The 25,161-nt window shown below is 35.7% G+C and overlaps 1 protein-coding gene across 1 annotated transcript in view; it reads right to left on the reverse strand.

The window, feature by feature from the left end:
* The window catches only part of Phax (phosphorylated adaptor for RNA export), an 83,639-nt gene that overhangs the window by 19,537 nt on the left and 38,941 nt on the right, over nt 1-25,161 (reverse strand). The window contains exon 2 of the mRNA XM_090381268.1: nt 3,058-3,577. Coding sequence (XP_090237394.1) covers nt 3,058-3,562 — 505 coding nt within the window. The 5' untranslated portion in view covers nt 3,563-3,577. The remainder of the gene's footprint in view (nt 1-3,057; nt 3,578-25,161) is intronic.

Genomic DNA, 25,161 nt, shown 5'->3' on the forward strand with positions numbered 1-25,161 from the left:
TGATTGAGCTGGACAAGGTTTCTCAAAATGGAAAGTTGAATGCAATGTGCTATCATCGGCAAAACTATGGATAGGGTTTCCAGTCAATGGAAGAAGGTCATTGATATACAAGAGGAAAAGAGTGGGAGAAAGAACTGAACCTTGTGGGACACCGGCATTAGTGGAGAAGTTAGAAGACAGAGAGCCATCTACCATCACCCTCAGTGAGCGATCAGAGAGAAAACTGGATAACCAATTACTAAAAACAGTTGGCAAACCATAAGATGGAAGCTTGTTTAGAAGACCTTTATGCCAAACATGATCAAAAGCCTTTGAGATGTCAAGAGCAACTACTTGTGTTTCACCGAACCTTTCCATTGAATTAGTCCATAAATGGGTAACATAAGCCAGAATATCACCAGTGGATCGACACTGACGGAATCCATACTGGCGATCGTTGATCAGATGGAAGGTTTCTAGGTAGTTTAAAAGTTGGCGGTTAATTGATTTCTCCATTACTTTAGAAAGAGTAGAAGTAATTGCAATGGGACGGTAATTGGATGGGCAAAAAAAGACCTGTGCTTCTGAACAAGTAAGTTCAGAAGCACAGGTTTTGAGAACAAGTGGAGAAATACCATCAGGACCTGGAGCTTTCGTAGCATCAAGATTCATCAAAATCCTTCTGATATCCTTTTGCCGGAAGACCACAGGAGGCATTGAATGGAGTGTGTTAGGAATGGTGGGAGGTGTTTTACCAAGGTCATTAATACATGAGCTGGAAGAAAAATGGGATGCTAGCAGGTCAGCTTTATCCTTGGCTGAAGTGACATTGGCTGAAATGCTCCACAGGGTTCACGTCTGGTGAACGGGGAGGCCATTCCATAGTGGTAAAATCTGTGCAATGCTCTTTGAACCATTGTTCTAGTCACCACAGCTCTGTGGTGAGGCACACTGTCCAGCTGGAAGTCCATTGTCCTGTGAGTGCACGATGACCACGAAGAGATGCAGATGGTCTGTAAGGATGGACACGTAACCTCGACCATTCAGAGATTCATCTAGGTGTACCAGAGGTCCCAACATGTGTGAGTTGAACACTCGCCAGACCATTACCGACCGTCTACCTGCCTGAACAGTTTCTTGTTGACATGACGGGTGCATAGCTTCGTGCAGTTTCTGCCAGATACACACCCTCCCTTCCGCTCAAATAACTGGAAACGGGGATCATCGGACCAGGAGACCCATCTCCAATCATCCAAGGTCCAGTGCCAATGTTCTTTTGCCCAGTTGAGGCGTAGAGTCCTATGTCGTGGTGTTAGCAATGGGACTTTGGAGGGTTGGCAGCTCCCATAACCAATTGTGGCTAATGATGGCCTGATGGTTTTGGTGGAGACGTTTCTGGCACCTCCCTCGTTGAAGTCAGCAGTGATTTGTGCCACTGTCGCTCTCCGGGTTGGCTGAAACAATGCAAGACAGATGTCGATGGCCACGTTCATCCACCACCTTTCTCTGCCCGCAGTGCTGTCCACGATGAGATGTTATTCCAGAAATGGCGTATTCCCAATACACTCTTGATATTGTCGAACGGGGATAGTGAAATTTCTGTACCACCTCCATGATAGAGGTGGTACAGAATTTTATTTGTACTGACATCGAATTACCATCTATATGAATGCAGTGTACTTGTATACCTGCAAAGCTGTGGGTTCGTCTACTAGTGAGATGGGTGATAGCGTCGCGTTGCCCAGGAATCAGGTATCCCATGAATTCTGTCCTTTCAGTGTACATCCTCACATCTTTCTTTTACCATTAGTTATCTCACACTACATGGACTGAACATTCACCTGGACTTGATCAGACTCTGGCTTTTCAGATTTTCAATACCTCTCAGAACAGGTGAAGTTAAACAGCAGTAAAATAATTTCAGGAGAAGTAACTTATGAATGAGCAATAATTAAATACCAGTAGTTGCTGGATTACACAAAACATCACAGTCCTCCATAGAGTATAATAGTTTCACCACTTGTCATTCATTTGAAGAGGTCTGGGTTTGATCCCTATTTACGACTGGAGGAAGTCCTCTTTAATCGAGACTGTACTTGGCCAATCTCAGGAGGAAGAAACAGGGTCCCCCCCCTCCCCATAAGTTATTCTGGGTTTTTCAGCCTACACAACATGCAAATCAGCCCAAAAACACACACCTGTACAGGTGTGTGTTTTTGTATAATGCACAATATAGTTTAAGTTGCTGAATGCACCTAAAACTTACTACTACTACAACAACAAACACTACAATGACCACTTGTGAGAGATGAGGCCTAAATGATTTAGTCACTGCAGAAATTGTAGTCCAAAATATGTTTCCTAGTGATTTTATTTTTAAACTCTATAATAGCAGTAAAGGAAAACAAAACTGATAAAAAAACTAGTCACTGTAAAGTTATAATTTTCTAGACATTAAATGCAGCGATTACCAAAAATAACTGATTTATTTTAAAAAAATAATAATAAATAATAATAATAATATCATTACTTTTATAGTACTTAGAGGTGACTGGAACAAAAAAAATTCAATAAAAATTTGTTGCATAATAATAATTTTCTAAAAATGGAGTCCAGTGATTATCAAAAATGTTTACAAAGTTGAGAAAAACTAACTAAATAAATTGTTTTTGTAAGATATTTAAGAACAGTACATAAAAAGGATTAACCGCAAAAAAAAATTTCAACAAATATATGCTGACATATTATATACATATATTTTTAAATGGAGTTCTGCAATTACCAAAAGTAACCATTTAGGATAACAAAATTTTAATTTAGAAATTGTAAAATCTAAATGGAAATGCTTATTCCATTTTAACATCAAATTAAAAAATTTTCCACCCAAATATGACAAAAAAGAAAAAGTCCAAATGGCAAATAGTCTAAACCCCTTTAATAACTTTTGCATATGGAAAAAAAAAAAAAAAAAAAAAAAAAGTGAATGAATGACAAACCACAGTGTCTTTCACTCAAAACAGCTGTATATATTAAAACAGATATTTGGGATAAGAGATTTCTGATACAAATAATACTTACACATTAAATTTTTTTTGGGTTCATTCAGTATCCTTATAATACGTCTGGCAACTTTATCTATCTCATCATTTGCACCAAAGTACCTTCTCCGATGACAGGATGGAGGAAAGGAATTAATTTTCTTATTTATGTCATTGTTAACTTTATCTGAATTTAAATTATCAACAAAGTTTGAATTTAATGACTTTCGTGTATAATCATAAGACTCACAGCTTCTATCATGACCAACTATCGATTTTTTTAGCATATCAAAATGTCCAAATTCATTTGTTATACTTTGTTCCTGAAGGACATCAGACCATACATTGTTTAGTTTTCTTTTTTTTGACTCCACTGAGAGAACTGGCTCTTGATCTCCAGAGGAATCAATCTCCATGACAGAGGATCTAGTTGGTTTTCGTTTCCAAGAAAGTTCATTGTCATCTGAATCAGTGGAATCATCATCATCTGTTGAAGAATTATTTATAAATGGTGTTCTGTAAGTATTAGAAGCTGGTAGCTCCATTCTAAGGAATAGAAACTGAAAACAATAAATAAAAGATGTATAAGCAACCACAATGCATAAGTAATTAATATTAAAAATGTAGAAAGTTGAAAAGTTATTGTGCCTATCCTTGAATATATATTGTGTATAGAAATTTCAAAATAACTGTCTTAATTATCTCACATACATACTCTAAACAGTAACTACAATTTCAAGATGTTTACATTTAATTATTTCTTGTATATATATATTTTGGTGCTGAATCCAACTGTGTCATCATTGGTTTTTCTCCAGTGTCAATATTTTGGCAGCAATTAAAGGTTTTATTCTCTTGTGACGCTTATATGCATTATGTAAGTGCATAGTATTACCATGACATTCAAAAACCTGTGGCAGTCATAGAAGTTTTTTTTCTTCTCTCCTTGAGTCCAACTCTCCAAATGATGGTGTAAGTTATCTCCACTCTTTTTTTGTTATAATTGTGGTTATGAAAATTTTGAAAGCTGTGTTGCTTCACAATGGGAACAGATGCCCATCAATTTGTTACATATGCCCTATTCACATTAAAGACGACTATGGAAATGTGAAGCATGTGTTAGGATCAAGTATGGCCAGTATAAATGTAATATTGGGGTGGGTGGGAGTCAAGATGCTGGGGTTCCTTCTGGATTTGCAAGGTGGTTTCACTAAGTTCCCTTGCTTTCTCCTCCTACCAGAATTGAGTTGCAGCCTGGCACACACAAGTAAACAATCCCTTGGTTCAAAGAAACAAAGTTTTGCTTCCACCACTACATGGGGAAAAATTCCAAACAGTCAATGGAGAAGGGGTACCTTCTCCATTGATTGTTCAGTGAAAATGGAATGAAGCTATGATGTGAAAATCTATCTGGTTCTTGGCTCATGATCATCACATTAGCCACAAAAAGAAAAGTTATTTAACGTACAAAGTGTGTTACATTTCAGGCATGTTAAGTTTTTTTTCTTTTTCTGTGATTAATAGAAGTTAAAAATAAATATAATTGTCTCTTTATCAATCAATTACTAAGATTACAACTTTAAAGAACACCTATTAAAACTATAGTCTTATGTTCTCTAAACTAGCCGTTCAGTTTAATTACAACTGTATAATCACAGAAAAAGAAAAAATAAATAAATAATTTTAAATTATTATTTCCTTTTTCCATACAATTTGTATATAAAAAAAGAAATTCATAATTGCTTTTTTATATTTTTACAATTTTAATGAAATTTGGAATGGCTGAACAAATATTTTTAAAAGGCCCAAAAATAAAATTTCACGAAAATCTATCCACTTGGAGTTGAGTTGTTGGTTGCAAGTGGATGGATAGATATGAAGACAATAGGCGCATTAGCACACGTGTGTGCACACGCACAAAGTTGGTAGAAAGTGAGAAAGAGCAAAGGTAATGAGCTAACAAAATGGGAATTGAAACTATGGAAAAACCCGGAAGGTACAAGAAAAACAAAAATAAATAAAAGAAGTGCTTATTGCTGGAAACTCGATAATTTCAGTCTTCATCAATGGTCAACTGCTGAATCCATAGGAAAGACAGCAAGAAGTAAGGCCTCTGTTTCTGACATGAAATATATGTAGCACATAGTTGAAACAATGAAGCCCTATTGAAATTTGTGGTAACAGAAGGTAGTGGTAAGTAAGGGAAAGGTGACATTATTTCATGGCTGACCTCACAGAGGCAGAAAAAGAAGGAAATAACTTACTGGGATAAGAAACAGGAGTCGAGCCAGTATACGGACTGTGGAGTCTCTGTACTGCAGTGAAGTGAAGCCAGAAAAGATTACTCATAGCTGATACAAAATATTTATAGCTTACCATGGCAACCCTGTGTGTTAGAAAATGGAGACAGAAAGTCAAACAAAATTAAAATTACGAGAGTATATCAGAAAATTGGCATTAAACAAATGAAGTGGTACATCCCAGGATAGAAAAGAAATGACAAAATTTCAAAGTAGCGGTAAATAGCCACTAAACGTTGTATAGGCAAAAAAAAGTATGGTATAGTAGAAAAATAGCATCTCGATATTGGGTTCAGTAAATAAATGGCTCACAAGAAATAAAAATATAGGGTAGTAGGACAGTGAATATAGTTCAGAAAAAGAGGGAAACAGGTGGGCTCGGACAGTCCATTACCCTCTCTCCACAGTCCGCATACAGACTCGACTCCCAGTAAGTTATTTCCTCCTCTTTTTTCCTGTCTTTTTCTGCCCCTATCGGGTCAGCCATGAAATATACATATTCCTTTCCCTTACCACTACCTTCTGGCCTCCCACTAGCTCAAAATTCAAAATGGCTTCACTGTTTCGTGTCAGAAACAGAGGCCTTTACTTGTTGCTGTCTTTACTGCAGTTGATGCTTAAGAAGACATTGAAATCATGGGATTTTCAGCATTAAGTACTTTTCTTTTATTTATTTTTATTTTTCTTGTACCTTCAGGGTTTTACCAGTTCCTGTTTTGTTAGCTTGTTGGGTTCATTCTGCTATAAATTGCAGTGGTCCACAAACCATTTAAATAAATTTATTGTCACTTTCCTTTTATACACTGTGTGTGCATATACAAATGAGTCTAAATTGTTCAAACACATTTTTAAAGAAATTTTTTTTTTTTTTGATTAATCTGCAAGTGCTGCTACTTTTTAATTTGCATTTTTTTAGCTTATTTACTTGTAGCAAAGATTAATACTCTATTCTGTATAGAAGTTAAACTTTGTTAATAAATTTAATATGGTACTATTGCATATTTACTTTATCATTTCTAGGTCTTATTTGGAATTGGCACACCTCATTTGTAAAGAAACAAGAAATGAGGATAAACAGAACTTTTCTGAAAATTTGTTAACATTGTGTTAACACTGTGTATTCACAGGTATCTTTTAGATACCACTGTGAATACACAGTGGTATCTAAAAGATTGCATAGCATGCAACAAAATCTTTTGAGCATGCACATACCAAGTTAATTTGTTGTTTCATGCTAATCTAGTGGAAAGCTTCTTTGAGTGAACACTGTTTTCTTATTTGTCAATTGAACTGAAGATGACAAAATCTGAACAATGCTTGAACACTAAATTTTTGACTGACAAAAATTCCCATCAGCTGAATCCATGTTATTCACCTGATTTAGCACTATGCAACTTTTGGCTGTTTCCAAAATTAAAGAAAGATGTGAAAGGAAGACTTCTGAACTGATTCAAGAAATCCAAATGAACAGGGTCGACCACCTAAAAGCATTTACAAAAGATTTCCAAAATGTTTTGATCAGTGCTAGGCATGATGGAACAAGTGCATGTGGTTGCAGAAGGGAATTATATTGACGACCATTAACAGATTATTACAATGTAAACACTTATCATTGAATAAAATTAATTTTTGTAACATTCAACCAAACATTTTGATTAAACTTTGTAAGCTGGTTTGTAAGTGCACCAGAACAAATTTGGATTACTATTGCAAGGCATGTACTTTGCCTCAAATACCTCTCATCGCATTTGTTCTAATTATTTGTCCTGATTACTTCCTCTTTAAATGAGGAACTTGTACTTGGTATCCCTTGTCACATACTTCCTAATCAGGAATCTCCATCCTGCATGACAGTACAGTGGTTTCACCACTTGTCACTTATTTAGAGAAGTCTAGGTTCAATTCCCATCCTGTAATCCCACACAGATCCACTGTATTAGACTTACACCGGCAGTAACTGGAACTGCACCCAAACCCAATCCACAATGTTTGTACACAAAACCAGACCCAAAAAAAAAAAATAATAATAATCAAATTTTCTTATACGTCATTCATAACATATATTTATAATTTAATTAATGTCATCAATTTTTATTAAGTTGCTGTGAAGAAACAGGACATCAACAGGTTGTAGCTTCAGCTGTATTCTTCTTCTTCCTTAGGTCAGAAATCCGGATGCAGAAACCTGTCACTTGTTGCACTGTTGATAGGGATGGCAAGAATTAAAACCCTCCTGTAGTCCAACAGAAAGGAGGAGGAATGCATTTGATAAATACTGGATATGGTGTATCCCTTACATTACCTGCTGTATCAACCCAAATGACACTATATAATTTATCCAGATCACATAATTGACCAAAACTACAACTGCCATTCACAATGTTGAGATGTGTTCCACATATATCTCAACCAACTTCCAGTTCTTGTGTACTAATTTTATATCTTCATATACCTCGCATCTTTTTTATATCCTTGGATGACTAGATGCATCAAATCAAACATACACTTTGTAAAAATAATTTTAATAAATAATAAAAATGCAGAAGGTTTTGTATGCAAGCCAATATAAGGTGCTTAAATTACACAGTGATTGTGAGTTTACCACAATGAATGCAACCCAAAGTTAGTGTTTTTGGAAACTTTTAAATGATATTCTTCTTTCTTTATGCTGAAATATTTCATTTTTAGGAACAATTCAATTTATAATCCTGAAGCACTGAGTGCAAAGTTCATAATCAGAAGCAATATAATGCTTCTGATTTCATTATTATAATATAACAACATAATAATGAAAACAATAACATCAAAATTAGATATAACTCAGAAACCAAAAAAGAGCATCTATGAGTTTCATATTTTCTTCTACTTTTCATGTCTGGCAACGCAATATTTAGAGAGAAAATTGTTCGAAAAATAATTTTAAATCTAGAAAAATGATTGTATCTTTTAGAAAAATGTATGCAACATATAAAGATATCAGTAATGGAGTAGTGTTGTGTGTAATTCAAATTACACAAAAAGAAATGTAATACACATCTGCTAATTTAGTAAATGATGTTACTCAGGAATATATAAAATAAAAAAAATAATAAAATCAGTTACTTTATGAGTCAATATATTAATTTTTAGTATTTCTGTATTAAATAATTTACATTCAAAATCAAGAACTGCATCCAACCCAAGAACGAACCACAAAATTTTTGAAGACCTAACCCACACTGCAAGTAACCGATGAATATCTAACCTAATGCAGAACCCTACCATCCTATAACTAGGAATTTCTGAAGTCCTCTTCAACTGTAATTAGCCTATATCAAGCAAAGGAAGAAGGGCTCCACACAAGTTATTCTGGGGTTTTCAGCCCACATAACATGCAAATCGGCCCGTGAAAACATACTCATACATGCATAATACACAATGGTACAACATGATCTAAGTCATTGATGCCTAATCATCATCATCAGCCATTTTCAATCCACTGCAGGATGAAGGCCTCTCCAGCAACTTTCCAGTTCCTTCTGTTTTGCAGCTATTCATTTACTGGCCATCCATTTACTACCCACAAACTCGACAATTTCATCTATCAATCTCCGCCTTTGTTTTCCAGGTTTTCTTCTAGCTCCTCTTGGGTACCATTCTGTTATTTTCTTAGTCCATCTGTCATCATGTCTTCAAGCTATGTGTCCTGCCCAAGACCATTTTAGTTCTTTAGTTTTGATAAGAATGTCCTTTACTTGAGTTTGCTGCCTAATCCATGTGTTTCTCTTCTTATCTAACAGTCTGATTCCCAATATAATTCATTCCATTCTTCACTGTGTAGTCCTCAGCTTCTCTTCCATTCTTTTGGTGAGTGCCCAAGTTTCACTTCCATAAGTCATGGTGGGGAGTATACATTGGTTCATTATTTTACGTTTCAGACAAACTGGGATATTGCTCTTCAGTATGTGACTATATTTCCTGAATGCTATTCATCCAAAATTTATTCTTCTCTTGACTTCCAGCCATTTATCATTATTACAGATAATAACTTGTCCCAGATAAGTATATGACTCAACCTTTTCAATTACTGCTCCTTCAATCATTATTTCTCTTTCTGTGGCATACTTGTTCATCATTACTTTTGTTTTAGACATATTCATCTTTAGTCCAAAATCCTTACTAACTGTGCATAACTGATTAAGATTTTCCTCTAATTCTTTGGGATCGTGGCTTATGACCACAATGTCATCTGCAAACCGTAAATGGTTTAGGTACTCTCTGTTCACATTGAATCCTCTTCTGCAACCAGTCTAATCTTCTGAAAGCTTCCTCAAGGGCAGCAGTAAACAGCTTCGGAGATGTGTCTCCTTGTCAAATTTCTTTCTCGATTTTAAATTTCCTACTGTCTTTGTCTAGTCTAATATTCTCATATATTTTCTTCAAAATCATAATATGTGGGGTATCTACGCCTTGTCTTTCCAGTGCCCGAAACATTGCCTTATGCTGTATGGAGTCAAATGCCTTTTCATAATCCACAAATGCCAGGCATAATGGTGTTTTATATTCATTTGCTTTCTCCATTAGCTGTGATATTACGTGAAGGTGATCCATAGTTGAGAATCCTGTCCTAAAGCCAGCTTGCTCTTTCGGTTGATTCTCATCAAGTATTCTTTCTAATCTGTTGGTAATTACCCTTGTGAACAACTTGTAGATGTGAGATAACAAGCTAATTGATCTATAATTTCCAATTTCTGATTTATCTCCTTTCTTATGCAGCAAAACTATGACTGCATTATTCCACTGCTTAGGCGTCACACCTTTTCTAATGCACTTTGTGAAGAGCCTTGCCAATTTTTGTGTTACGTCTGTTCCACCCAATTTTAACAACTCTACAGTAACTTCAACTTCCCCCAGGGCTTTCTGATTCTTCATTTTCTTCAATGCATGTTCTACCTCATCAGGAAGAATATCAGGTATGTCGTATGTGTTGCTAATTTGCAATCCATCTTCCCCACTGCTGGCATCATTCCCTCACTCCTTGTATAATTCTCTATAGTAGTCTTCTGCTATTTGAATTATGCCTTCTCTGCTGTTTATAAGTACACCATCGCTATTCTTCAGTTTCAGTATCATTTGTCTTTCTGTATTACTGCTCATGGCTGCTGATTTAAATCCTTTGTTTTCCCTTAATGCTTGTTCTACTTTTCTTGTGTTAAATCTTCTTATGTCCTCTCTGAGTTTCTTTCTAATGGCTTTGCATAACTCAGTATACTCAATTTTCTCCTTGTCAATGTTTATCTTGCGCTTCATTTTTCGCCTTCGGTTCATCATAACAAGTGTTTCTTGACTAATTTTTTCATCTTTGGATTTCTTTTTCCCTATAGGTTTCTTGGGCTTTATCACTTTCAGAAAGTTGTAATATTCCTCGTCAATATCTTGGTCCTGAGCAGTCTGCAGAAGCTCAAACTTGTTCTTAAGTTCCAGTACATACTGCTTTTTCTCCTCTTCTGTTATCTCAAAGACATTTGTATTATTTACACGAGTCAATTTTTTTCCTTTCCATTTCTACATCTATATCAAGTGTACATCTTACCATTCTGTGATCACTTCCAACATTTACCTTATTCAGGACGGTAACATCATTCACAATATATCTTGTTAGTGAGGACGAAGTTGATTTCATTAGTTGTTAATCCATTTGGACTCTTCCATGTCCACTTTCTGTTCACCGTTTTCTTGAAAAAAGTGTTCATTACCGACAATCCTTGAGATTCTGCAAATTCCACAAGTCTTTTGCCTCTTTCATTTCTTTCACCAATTCCAAAATTTCCTATAGTTCCCCTTTCTGCGCTGTTTTGTCTTTTTCCAACCTTAGCATTGAAGTCCCCCATAATAATAGTGTAGTGGGTTTTCTGCTCATCTAGAAGATTCTCAATTTCGGTGTACATTTCTTCAACCTCTTCATCATCATGGCTCGATGTTGGTGCATAAATCATTATAACCTTTAGTTTGTACCTCTTAGAAATCCTGAGTATTAGTCTTGACACCCTTGGTAATGTACTTTTGAATTCCAAAATGTTGTTTTTTAAATCTTTATTGACCAGAAACCAAACTCCACCTTCACTCCTTTCACTGTTTCCATTGGTGTACAGCAGATTTCCACTTGATAAACTTATAAGTGATTCATTTCTTCTTTTTGTTTCAGCCAAACCAATGATATTCCAATTCACATTTTCTAATTCCTTTTCCAGCTCTAATACCCTGTCTTCACCGATGAGTGATCTTACATTGTAACAGGCCAAGTTCAGCTTCCGTGCATGGCAGCCTGGTCGTACCCAGAGATTCTTAGCACCCTCTGCTTCCACTGTGATCCTCTCACTGCCGTAAGAGGTAGAGTGAAAGTTGCTGGGGCTGAGGGCCATTTGTTTTGTCGTGCTGTCATATGCTGGTGGGTTTGGTTTTTCCTCTTCACGCTGACCAGGCGTCTTGAAGAGAATCACTATACACTTTCGTTGCCACCTAAGTGACGTAACAGGGCTTACCATCGAGCAGGTGTGCATGAGTGGATTTTAGGGAGGCAGGCCAACCGGACTTCTCCTAAATTTTCTGTAATAGAAAGATATTGGATCCATCAGTGTTTTAGACTGTCTGATAACACAGGATACCTGTTCCCCTCTAAGCCCCTGATGCCTAATAACCTACAACCTCCTTTGGTTTAAAATCTCTTAATCCTATTCTGTCAAATTAATTTGTTGCCTCTGTTATTCTCTCCTATACTACAAACCTCTCCAAACTTTGACTTTTTCCTCTTTGAAACTAAATGTTTACATCTCCAACTAGCTTCAATTTTCAAGGATATTTTGCTATTACTAATGGCTTCCCACTTGATGATTCAGTATCAGTCTTATGTGGTGCAAGCAGGTCTCATGCATTTGCTGTATCAGCCAAAAGAAAAAAAAAAAAAAAAGTAATAAATATAAACTCTGCTCATGTGTTTCCTTCATGTAGGTACCTATCCAGCTGACCTTTGATTGGGATAAATAGTTTTTTTTTTTTTTTTTTTTTTAATCCAACTACCCATAAGATAATGTATTCCACAAGTATATATATTCCACAATAATGTATTCCACAAGTAACAACTTCCTGGCTGAAAGGTAGGCAGTCTCTACCTTTCAGCCAGGAATATTTGAATATATATCCTCTAGTTCTAGTATATAGACCTCGATCAGATTATGACTTCCCTATCTCTACAAACCAATGTTTTCTAAATCACTGATAGGGCACATGCCTCCTTGCAATGAATGCAGAACATCATCATATATACCTGTCAAAAACCCTCTAATCCCTTTCTTCCTGCAGTATTTTAAATTTAACCCCAACAAGTTAAATTTTTTGAATTTTGCTACATTAAAACATAGCCACTTCACTAATTATCCAAAAAGTCTACCCAAGGAGCACAGCTCAGCACTGGTCATCAACCACTTTCACCCTGTATGCCTTCATCGATGTTATTTAAGAAAATCAGAAACAGTGATCCAGTACCGACCCCTAAAGACAACTTCTAACCCTTGCCCAATCTGAAGAGTAGATGTTAATAACATCCACTCTTACAAGACTTTGCACACAATCTAGAGTCATCCTGATATCCATTAAAAGACCTTGCCCACAATCCCAACATGTTCCAGCTTATACAGCTCCTAATGGAGAAGAGTCATACTTTGCAAGGTCAAAATTAAACTTTAAATGCCCTTTTTTGAGGTTGGGATAAAATATATGTAAAATTTCATATATTTTGCTCCTCTTAATATGAAAAAGTCAACTAAGATCTTTGAAGGAATGGAGCATCAGCAACCAAATTTCGCATTCTACTTTCTCCCAAGTATTTAAATTTTTCTTTTACATACAAGACAATTCCCACCCCTACTTCATTAGGCAGACTTTATTTTATTCTTTCTCTAAATTCCCCATCTGGGTTAGTGATAATTTTAAGCTAGTAAATGGGACACCACCTTCTCTGACATTTTGGAGTTTTAACAATCCTAAGATTTCTTCCAGTTATTTCTTTATACATAGGCAAACTTTTATTTTATTTAATTTCCTTAAAATTATCATTATTGTTGTCAAACTTAAACTGACACGGGGAGACATACTACCTAAACTGACTTTTCCAAGCTTCATTTTCTGTTTGGACAACACCAGCAAGAATTTTATGTGTAACATCAAAATTATTTTCTAAACTCATGTGTGACTCTTTCAAAACATCAACACAAAAATTCTTGATTCAAGGTTAAGGACTGAAACTTTCTTCCTTCCTAAATGTAGACACTGTTTCCTAAACCAGTTTTTAAGAAATTTTACGATTTTCAGAATATGGCATAACTGCATCAGAATATCTGACAGGTGTCATCCTATCTTAACTTCCTTAGAGTCTTCCTCTGAATTGTGGTGAGATTAAAAGTGGTCATGCAACACCTGACAGGTATTGCATGACCACTTTTGCAAGTTTTTTTTTTTTTTTTTGTTTAGTGGTTGTGCTACACCCAACAGGTGCTAAGTCCTTTAAAAAAAAAAAATTATAAATATTTACTGCTTGTATATTATATATATACAAGTGTGTGTATATTATACATATTTCTTTAAGTAAGACTCAATGCAACAGGTCATAATATTTTCAAGAGTTATAATTATCTATACAATATAGCTGTAAAAATCCTTAGACAACTCTTAAAGGAAAAAATTACAATAGTAGTGTAAAGGGCATCATTTCAACTGTATCTCATATTGTGCTCATTAGCATTAGTAGAGGCATATGATGCAAGAAAGCAAGCTTATTCAGCATCAGCCAAAAAAAAAAAAAAACACACACCACTCCCATTTCACCCCTCCGTTCGTTCGAAATACCTGTCCAGTTGAGCTTTAAATTTGTTTAGGCTATCAACTTCAACAACAAGTGATGGAAGTCGGTTCCACCAACCAACCACCCGCTGGCCAAAGGCAAATTTCCGCATATCTATCTGACATCCGTCCTTCCTCAATTTGAATTTATGCCCTCTGAGGTGATTATTCTGAGCAAGATGAAGAATCCCATTGGCATTGAGCATGCTCAAACCATTCAAAGCCTTATACACCTCTATCAGATCACCTCGCCGGTGCCTAGTCTCCAGACTCTGTAATTTGCAAAACTTAAGCCTTTCTTCGTAAGAGCAACCCTTTGTTCCATTCACTAATCTTGTTGCCCTTCTCTGTACCTGTTCCAGCAGCTCTACATCCTTCTTGAAATGAGGCCTCCAGACCTGTATACAGTACTCAAGATGTGGCCTAACCATTGCCTTATACAAGGGAATAATCACCTCCTTATCCCTGCTAGAAAAATTCCTGTATATCATTGACAAGACACCATGAGCTACTCTTGCAGCTCGTCTGCACTGCTCAGAGAACTTCATATCTGCCTGCACAATTACCCCCAGGTCCTTTTCATTCTCCACCACTGTCAGTGTAGTACCGCAGAGTTGATATGTTGCTCTGGGGTTACTGTTTCCCATATGTAGTACTTTACATTTGTCAATGTTAAACTTCATTTGCCACCTCTCAGCCCATCTGTTCAACCTTTCCAGATCCTGTTGCAGCAGCATAGCGTCAGTGGTGTCCTTAACAACCCTGCCAACCTTTGTATCATCTGCAAACTTGGACATTAAACTTGATATCCCATCATCAATATCATTCATAAACACCGAAAACAACAACGGACCCAACACTGAACCCTGAGGAACTCCACTAATAACATTAGTCCACGTTGAGCAGTGTCCATTGATTACCACTCTCTGTCTTCTGCCACTCAACCATCCCCTTATCCATAGCAGCAATTTGCCTCCAATGCCACACTGCTCCAGTTTGTACAGCAGTCTTCCATGTGCAACAGTATCAAAAGCCTTTCTAAGATCCAAATATATAATATCAAAGTTATTCCCTGCATCCAGTTCTTTTGTGACTACATCATAGTATCCAATCAAATTGGTCAGGCAAGACCTGCCCTTAACAAAACCATGCTGCGTCTGAGCTATAACTGAAGTATTGTCTAGATGATCCTGCAGTGCTTCTTTAACCAATGCCTCCATTAATTTACCTGGAACCGAAGTTAAACTAACAGGTCTATAATTACTTTTGTCAGCCTTTGATCCTCCTTTGTGAATTGGGGTTACATTTGCACATCTCCAGTCTATGGGTACCTCCCCTGAGTCCAAAGAAGCTCTCATAATTATGGCTAGGGGTTTGCTTACTTCCTTTGCTGCCTCCTTTAATATAACTGGATAGATCCCATCCACCCCAGGTGCCTTTTTTTATGTTTATCCTCAATCTCTCCTCCACTTTCCTCTCAGTTATTACGAAATCATCCAGCTCACTGCCAATGTTTACTTTACCTACATCATTCTCCTTCCTGAATAACTCCTCATGCGTGAATGTAGATGCAAAATACTCGTTTAGATTGTTAGCCACCTGAGCAGGATCCTCAACTGTTGAACCATCAATATCCAGTGGACCAATCTGATTCATCCCTTTCCTTCTTGAGTTTAAATATGTAAAGAACTCTTTTCTGTTTTTCTTTGCATCCTTTGCCAAGTATTTTTCGTAGTCTGCCTTTGCCTGCCTAATCTCCTTTGTGACTTGGTTACAGACCAACTTATATCTATCATAGGCTTCAATGTCACCCATTAATTTGTATGTATCCCATGCATTTTTCTTCTCTGCCACATGTCTCATTAGTTCATCTGACAACCATTTAGGCCTAAACCTTGAACAATATTTCTTAGTTGGTATGTAAAGCCTGGTAGCCTCCAAGATTAGTTCCTTGAATGCTTCCCATTTTGAGTTTGCTGTTGGTAAATCACAAAGTATCACTTACCTCGAATAAGTAACACTTCACTAATAGAGGACTACTATTACTTATTCTCAGTAGGCACCACCACTCAGACGGCACCGTTTCATGACTCGTTAGCCTTTCATCGGTGGGTTGGTGGGCACCCCGGTATTGCAAACATGACAACCCAGTTGTGAAGATAATCTTTTAGCACAATATGAGAGATGCTAAAAGGCATACATGATAATGTTTAAGAATGCAACAGGGCATAATATTTTTAACAGTTATAATTATCTATATAATATAGGTGTAAAAACCCTATAGACAACTCTTAAAGGAAAAAACTATGATAGTAGTGTAATGGGCATCATTTCAACTGTATCTCATACTGTGCTCATCCTTCACAATGAGTTATCATGTGTTGCACCTACCTCGAATAAATAATGCTTTACTAAGAGAGAACTATTGTTACTTATTCTCAGTGGGCACGGCACCACCACCCAGACAGCACAGTTTCATGGCTTATTGGACTTTCATCTGTGAGTGGGCAGGCAACCCGGTATTGCAAACATGACAACCCAGTTGTGAAGATAATCCCACAATATGAGAGATGCCAAAAGGTGTATGTGATAACGTTCAGTTAATACCAGGGTGCCTGCCCACCCACCGATGAAAGGCCTGATATATACAATTTTTTAGCTAAGGCTTAAAGTACTGTCTGTTAACTCATTAAAATTTTTTAGCAAAAGCTTATTTTCCAGTACTAACCTCAAGGTGAGTACTGGGAAGTAAGCTTTTGCTAAAAAATTTTAATTAGCAGTATTAACTATGCACCTTATACAAGTATTGCACAGGAAATATGTAAGCTTGGATATGAAATATCAAATTTATAACAATAATACACACACACACACACATATATATACATATAATTTTAAATAAAGATATAACATTAATAAATATTAATAAATTAACAGCTATAGAAATGGTGGGAAAATAAAAATAACTTGGATATGATAATTGCACCAAAGCGCACAAAGCAGCAGCAAAGAATGCAAAAGTAAATATATATCTATAATAATAATAATGATAAGTTAAACAGACAGCCAAAAGCAAAAGGAAAATATGGCTGAAATATATAATAACCTGTAAAATAAAATTACATCAAAAATAAGTTAAAGGAAGCTGGCATCAGATAGGCCAATTTTGACTAAGGTTCAAAATGGGGAAATAAAGCAAATATACAATAAATCCGATATCAACCAAAGTAAAATTTGATACATGGTCAGGAATGTATCTAATTTTAATCCAGTATCATGCACTACATTGTAGGCATAGAACGATAATTATCAATGTTTTGTCACACAAGGGCCCTTTTGAGTGAATCTGTTTGTGGCACAATCAAACAGCAATTTCCATAGTTTGAATAGAGTAATTTGTAATCTTGTAGCACCCCCTTTAAAAAGTTCTTGTTACCCTGATTAAGAATCACTAATCTAGAGGAACAATGATATATAGCTGTAACATTAGTATTTATTCCACCAGAATTTTTTAAAGTTCTCATGGGCACATGACCCATTAAAAACAAAAGGATTAAATCCACGTGGCCACTATCAGTGGGATGACATCAGAAGAAGGGCAGATATGGGAAAACCTTTAGAGCAGCAGTCACAGAAGCCATGAGTGACTATATACCATTAAGGAAATATAGCACAAGGAAGAGGCAGGGATGGATGTACAGGTAGCAGCCAACTCAGGTAGCTGCCAGCTGCTTAATGGAACAGAAAAGGATGTCATGAGGGAGTTACAGAGCAACAAATTAATCTATATTGGTACCACAGAATGAGTTAGCCTGGTGACAGTTGATGATGAAAAATCATTGAATAAGAGAACAAAGAATGGGAACATGGAGTTTTTCACATATGTGAATACGAAGAATATTTTTCACATACGTGAATACGATCGGACCCTTATGTAATAATTGTGGCAAGGTCTTAGATAACCCAGCTGCAGAATGGAACAGGTACTTTGCATCAATGTCTCTAAATGAAAGACCCTTCATGGTGTGGAAAAATGATGAGTGAAGTTGAGGAGTGTGAAATTAGCAGTATTGAAATGACGGAAAATTGTTTATTAAAAAAAATAATTTGAACTTAAGGGAAAGTAATGCCTGTGGAGTTCATGATATATACCCAGTAACTTTAAGGGAGATGGGAAGAGAGTACATTGAAATAGATTAATTATGAGGATGTTATTGAACTCAGGAGATTCCTTTTGTTTCAGAGAAGTACTAATGCATCACCAGTACATAAAGGTGGTCCTAAAGACAGTGGGTAATTACAGAACAGTCAATCTGACTTCACTGGTAGGGAAAGATGATAATTAAGCATACAGTGCATTGTGGATTGGACATATATTGAAATGTAAGCACAGCGCAGTTATTAAAGGGAAACTTGTTTAATCTGGCACTAGTTGTGTTTCCCTATTGTAACAAAGTGGGTACAACAGAGTAAGGCACAATATCTTGTCTGAAAAAAAGGTTTTGGATATTTTTAAATTTTGCTTCAAATATACCAATGTGAGACTGACCTTTTAGGTTTGCATTATGTGAAATTTTTATTTTTTAATGAAAATTTTAATATGCTCCTTTTTTTTCATACTTGTAATGTAATAACTTACAAAATAAGTTATTTTAACAAAACTTATTTTGTTCAGAATTAAAAAAAAAAAATGTAAAGATAAAATTATTAGTCAATTTCATATTCTAGCTCAAATTCTTTAAAGTCTCAATTTCAAACCTGTGTGTGTGTGTCTTACGTAATACTCGACTCACACAAATTCACTTAACTTAAGTTTTTGCTGGCCGGTGCAAACTTAAAATCATGGAAACGTATTTTGCATCCCGTAGGAATAAATGGTGGTATCATGAAAATATTGTAATGTTAACCCAACAACAAATTGTTGGGTTTTTTTTTTTTTTTTTTTTTTTTTTGGTAATTCGTTTCAAGATCTTGAAAGTTTAAATTTTTTCTATATAACTAAGCTATTTCTCTTTCTAAAAGGTCATTTTTATAATGGAAATTGCGCTACACTTTCATTGTTATCATATATTCCGTTATAAGAATCAATTTTGAATGCCTTTGTGATATTTTTCTAAAACACATTTCTGGAGTTCACTACAATAAAAAAATTTGCACTTTCAGTTTATTGGGCTTTTCTGTTAGTATAATCTATTATAAATGGGCGAGTTAAACTCTATCTTATTGCATTTGAAATAATCGCGATAACTGGAATTGTGTGGGTTTTTACATTATTATGGTGAAATGTGTTCCCCCTTCACTGAAATCTTCAATCATATAAAAAACAAATAAATTTTCAAAATCTTCTCTTCATTCCTATTTACTAATTACAATGATAAAGGGAAAGCAACAAACGGAAGTTGCAAGTGCTGGCAGTGCCAGCAAACGAAACAAAACTGATTTAGAATTGAAGATTAATGAATTAATTAAAAAGTATGAAGCAGGACAAAGCTTGCCATCTATTGCACGGAATTAGGTCTTGCTACCTCAACAGTGAATACTATTTTAAGGGACTGCGCATATAAAAGAACATGTTCAAGGATCAACGTATTTCACACCAGGGCCAATCCGCCCCAACAGTGATCACAAAACAGTGTTCAGGTGCTATATCGAAGATGGAAAAGCTATTACTGATATGGATGGAAAATCAGATTCAGAAGTGAGTGGCCCCCGAGTCCAATGGCCATTCAAGCAAAAGCAAGAAGTATTTACGAAGGTATTAAGGATAAGTACGACGAACCCCAAGCCAAGTTCGCCGTAACGGCAAACAACGGGTGGTTTAATAGGTTCAAACATCGCGCTGGTTTCCAAAACATTAAAGTATGTGGAGAAGTCGTCAGTGCCTATTGCCTATAGATACTTATAATGTAGTTAGTGCATGATACGGGAATTCTAGTATTTTAATTGTGATAAACATGTATCTTGAAAGTTAGAATCACGTAAGTTAGTATTAATCATATATTTTACTATCTATTATAATTAACTTATAACTTTACAAACATAACAGTATAGTGCAGGGGGGGCCAACTTAATTTGTGACGTGATCTCCTTTTTTTCTTCAAAATGTGCCGTGACCATCTCCAGAATTTCATTGCACGTGATTAAAAAAAGTTAATCAACACATTGAAAAATGTTGTTTATAAATTTTAAAATTACATGCAATTCAGAATTCTTATTTTAAATTCATAAGTATTTAAATTTTTAATTTATGTGAAGTTTGTGTCTTCATGTCATCTGCTAAGCTTTAAAAATCGGGAATATACTGTGATGAGGAATATCCTAAGGGGGCATAAATTCAAATTAAGAAAGGACAGATGTAGAATAGATGTGCAGAAATTTGCCTTTAGCTAGCGGGTGGTTAATTGCTGGAACAAACTTCCATCTGTCGTTGTGGAAGTTGATAGGTTGAATAAATTTAAGGAGGAACTGGACAGGCATTTGGAGGGAATGGTGTGATTTCTTTTTTTGGCTGATGCTGCATAAGCTCATACGCTTGCTTTCTTGCATCACATGCCACTACTACTACTACAAGGCCAACTGTAAAGAATCTTCTGTATACAAGCCTGTAAGAGTAGAGCGATTCTTTGCCTTTGTTTGTTTCAAATACGAAAAGGCCGATTCACATAGATAAGTCGAATCAAAACAGGAATTTAAAAGTTCACTGCATTTTTTTTTACATTTGGGTACTTTTTTCGGCAAACATATTTCTAACAAAATTTTTTTCTCATCATCTGGCTTTTAGGAAGATATCGTTTCGCAATGCAATAATTTCATTTTCAAGTAATATTTTCTCCATGTGAAAAATCTCAGCAATTTTTTCTGCAATTTGTTTTGTATCTAAGTTGACATTAAATGGATAAGAATATAATGAACAATGCCTTAAATTGTTTTAAAATCACTGAATCTGGTTTCAAAATCATCCACAACCTTCTCAATTTCAAAAACACATTTCTCACTATTAAATTCAAACACGATATTTTTACAAATTTTTACATATTTGCAAAATGATCGAATTTTTTTTCTTTGAGATCCTTAGCCATTGCCAAAAATTGATATTTATATGCAGAAATACTACTAATCATGTCACCCACATTTTTATTTTTCACGTGTAATTCCAAATTCAGATCACTTAATTCACTGATAAAATCTGCCAAAAAAGCCAGATCACACAATCATTCCGTATCTTGTAGCTGCTGATAATCATTTCCCCCCTTTGATCAACAAATTTTTAAATTTCATTCAGCAAATTTTGAAATATTTGTAGAAACTTACACCGACTCAGCCACCTCACATGTGTGTGTAATATCAGATCTGGTTCATTTTCATAGAGTTGCATTTTGAAAACTCTCCTTTAAAGAGATTGTCCTCTGATGGAATTCACAATTTTGAAAGCTGTGTCCATAACACTTTTAGTATTTAATCTTTTGCTGGCTAACACTTGTTGGTAGATGATATAGTGGTAACTCAAAAAAATCTGGGAATTCATCATCCTTTTGTCACAATGTGATGAATCTGTTAAGATGCCCCGTCATTGCTTTAGCTTCGTCTGTTGTTATTGATACAAGCTTAAATAGTGGTAATTTAATTTTTGCAATAAAATTTTTGAATGCGTTAATAAATATATCAAAACCTCTAGTTCTCTTTTAACAAAGCCATACCCAGCAGTTCTTCTCTAGTGGCAGAATCATAAAAAACCATATGAATAAAAATGAGCAAATGAGCTGTATCACTGACATCTGCAGCTTCATCCAGTTGTAAAGAAAAGGACGCACAAATAGAAATATGAGTGCACAATTGTTTGCTCACATTTTTACTCATTTTTTTTGATGCGTCGCATCACAGTATTTCGAGATAATTGCAGATCTTGAAGAGCACTTTTAATTTAATTTTTGTTCTTAAAATTTTCAAAAAGAGAATCTGTTATTTCTAAAAATGAGTCTTTGATGAATTGACCAGAAAATGGTTTGATTTTTTTGCAAGATGATTCACTTTAAATGATGCTACAGTTATTGCTTTAGATTGTAAATTAGGTGTCATGAAGAAATTTTGTTGTGCGAATAATCTGTATTTAAGTTCTTTTCATTTATTTTTTCTAAGGTCACTATTAGGCAGAAAATCCAATTGGAGTGCATTGAAGTGCCTTTCTAAATTTCCTTTTTTGGGTATAGCCATGGGAGCATTGCAAATCAAACAAATTTTTCTTTTATGATTACAAAAAAGTATTGTAGTTCCAACTTTTGATGAAAATGATATATTTTACTCTTTTTCATAGTATTCATTTTAAATCAAAGGGTACTAAATTAACATATAAGTACTGTCAGGTTATTAATATTAATTAAGCTAAATAAGAATTTAACACACTATGCTCTCTACAACGTAACTGCGTGAATTTTCACTAGACAAGCCTAGCGGCTGCATGGCAACAAGAGTAGCCACATGGTTCAATGGATTTGTAAAAAGCATATGCAGTGGGGTGTATAATAATAATAACAATATTTAGATTTTTACTAACCTATTTTTTATATATAGTTAAAATTCGTTGTAACTGATCAAAATTAAAGCTGCGATCGACTGGTAGATCGCCATCAACTTGTTGGTCACCCCTGGTATAGTGTAATACGTATTATTGCTGCACAAAGGGGGTGATGTAAGATTCGAATAGAGTAGTATTATTATTGCATTTAAGTATATTATTCGGTTTGATATTCTCAATTATAATGAATTTAAATGGAAATCATGTCCCAGACATGAGCAGCAAAGTAACAGCCTCAAACTAGTGGAAGTACTGTGGCTCAAAGGAGAACTGAAGGGAGCAATTCTCCAATGAATCACAGGCCATAAAAATGTGCTACTTGTGCAGTGTTTGTGGATTTCTGAAATAGGACATTATAACAAAGAGAGGTGTGTGAAGAAATTAGGTGCCAACTCAGCGTTTACGAGAGCTTGAAGGATGCACTCGAAGGAATTAAAATGGGAGCCTATCAAGCTCTCAGCCAGCCAACTCAATAGCTGTCCCAACGCAGAATGCACTGGTACCAGAGGAGGTAGCTATTGCCAGTGACTATTGTCAGGGAAACGGGAAAGATATTATGCATGAAGAATACAGGGAATAGGATGTGTCTGAGAGAGCCAAAAATAGATGGCATTGCAGAGCAGATATCTTTTAAGACCACAAAAGGTGATGTTTGTTTGTTTGTTTGTTTGTTTGTTGTAGGGAGTCACATCAGCACCTAAGGCCATATTGCACCATATATATATTGTCTGTAAACTGTGTGTTCTGTGGTCAGTTTTCTGTTTGCTGGACAAAAAACCATGCTAACCTTGCCTGACACTGAATAAACCAGCCACATTATGAAAAAGGCCCAAAAAAAATCCCCTCACATTACTGATGGGATTTGAACTCTGGTCTTTTCCACCAACTGTGTTACTCACAAGGACACAAAAGTGATAATGTTGTACACATTACCACTAATGACATTAAGAGTAGAACTGTGGACTTACTTAACAAGTACTAGGTAATGTTGACAAAAAGTCATGAGTTAGGATTAACATGGAAAGTGTTTGCAATTCTTCCCAGATATGATAAGATAGTATATGATGAGAGCCTTGTCAATCAATTTGGCCCTGGAGAGATTGTGCAAGGCTCATAGGGAAGAAATTTTCTTAGCCTGGTCTGTGCTTGTTAATGGGAGAAACTGCTTCTACAGAGATACACTTAACTAGAAAGGGTGTAAGAATATTTGCTAATGTTATTGAGATTAGGTGGTTCAGAAAATTGCTAGATTGGAGATAGACAGACTAGGAGATTAACAAAAGCCACAGGCAGAGGTGAAAGCAATTCTTCCACTGCTTCTACTGGAACTTGCAGCAGCCTTTAAAGGAATGTCAAGGATTTCAAGACCTGCTGTGAGTCATCATGAAGCAAGTAAATACTTGGCTGTGTTAGGATAACTAAGAGTAAGAAAAGGTGCATGTACACCAATGCTAGGAGTATAGTAAATAAATTTGATGAATTTGAAGTGCTGGTCAAGTCATCAAATATAGACATTGTGGGATATCGGAGAATGTATATAGTACAGTGTATACAGAAAGGACAGTGGGGGAGTGTTATGCTCTTAGTTAAGAAGCACATAAAATCTAAGGCAGTGCATCCAGTTGAACATGCGTGACCAGTGCAATGTTGAGTCAGTTTGGTGTGACGCAAGCACAGGGAAAACAAAAATAAGAGTAGGATTGTGTTATAGGCTGAATGACTGTGATGAGTACAATGAACAACTGCACAGTGAAATAGAGCAGATCAGTCAATCAGAATGTCTTATAATGGGGAATTTTAACTTTGCAAATATTGACTGGAACTCGTGGGTTGGTCAATCACACAAACTAGCATGACTTTTATGGATTTATTGGATGATTGTTTTCTACACCAGCATGTTAGGCAACAAGAGACCTTGATCAGATAAAGAGCAATACTCTTGATCTGATTATCAGCAATGATTCTTCATGCATTAAGGATCTGCAGATAAAAGAGCTACTAGGTGGCAGTGATCACAGTGTATTGATGTAGGATTTACTTAAAGATGTGACTACCATTAAGGGTAAAGGGAAGGGTTTTTGTTTTTGTGAAGGAACCTTCGGTGGTCCCAGATATTTTTTAAATTCTGTACAGTGGGATCAATTAATGATGTTACCAACAACAAGATCTAAAGGGAAAGCATTCAGGGAAATAACCATAGAAGCTAATAGGCTTTAAATACCAACTAAGAAATACTTTGGCTTTGATCAAAATGAATGTCAGATTAATTCTGAGACACATGATAAAGAATAAAAATGTATGGGGTGCAAATTATCGGGTAATACAGAAACCTATGGTAGATATAAACTAGTCTGTAATCATGACACAAAGGAGGCTAGGCAAGTTAAGGCAGATAATG

Source organism: Mastigoproctus giganteus, chromosome 9, assembly GCF_048544385.1.
Source record: "Mastigoproctus giganteus isolate SK-2022 chromosome 9, ASM4854438v1, whole genome shotgun sequence".
In the NCBI taxonomy this organism is placed as follows: domain Eukaryota; kingdom Metazoa; phylum Arthropoda; class Arachnida; order Uropygi; family Thelyphonidae; genus Mastigoproctus; species Mastigoproctus giganteus.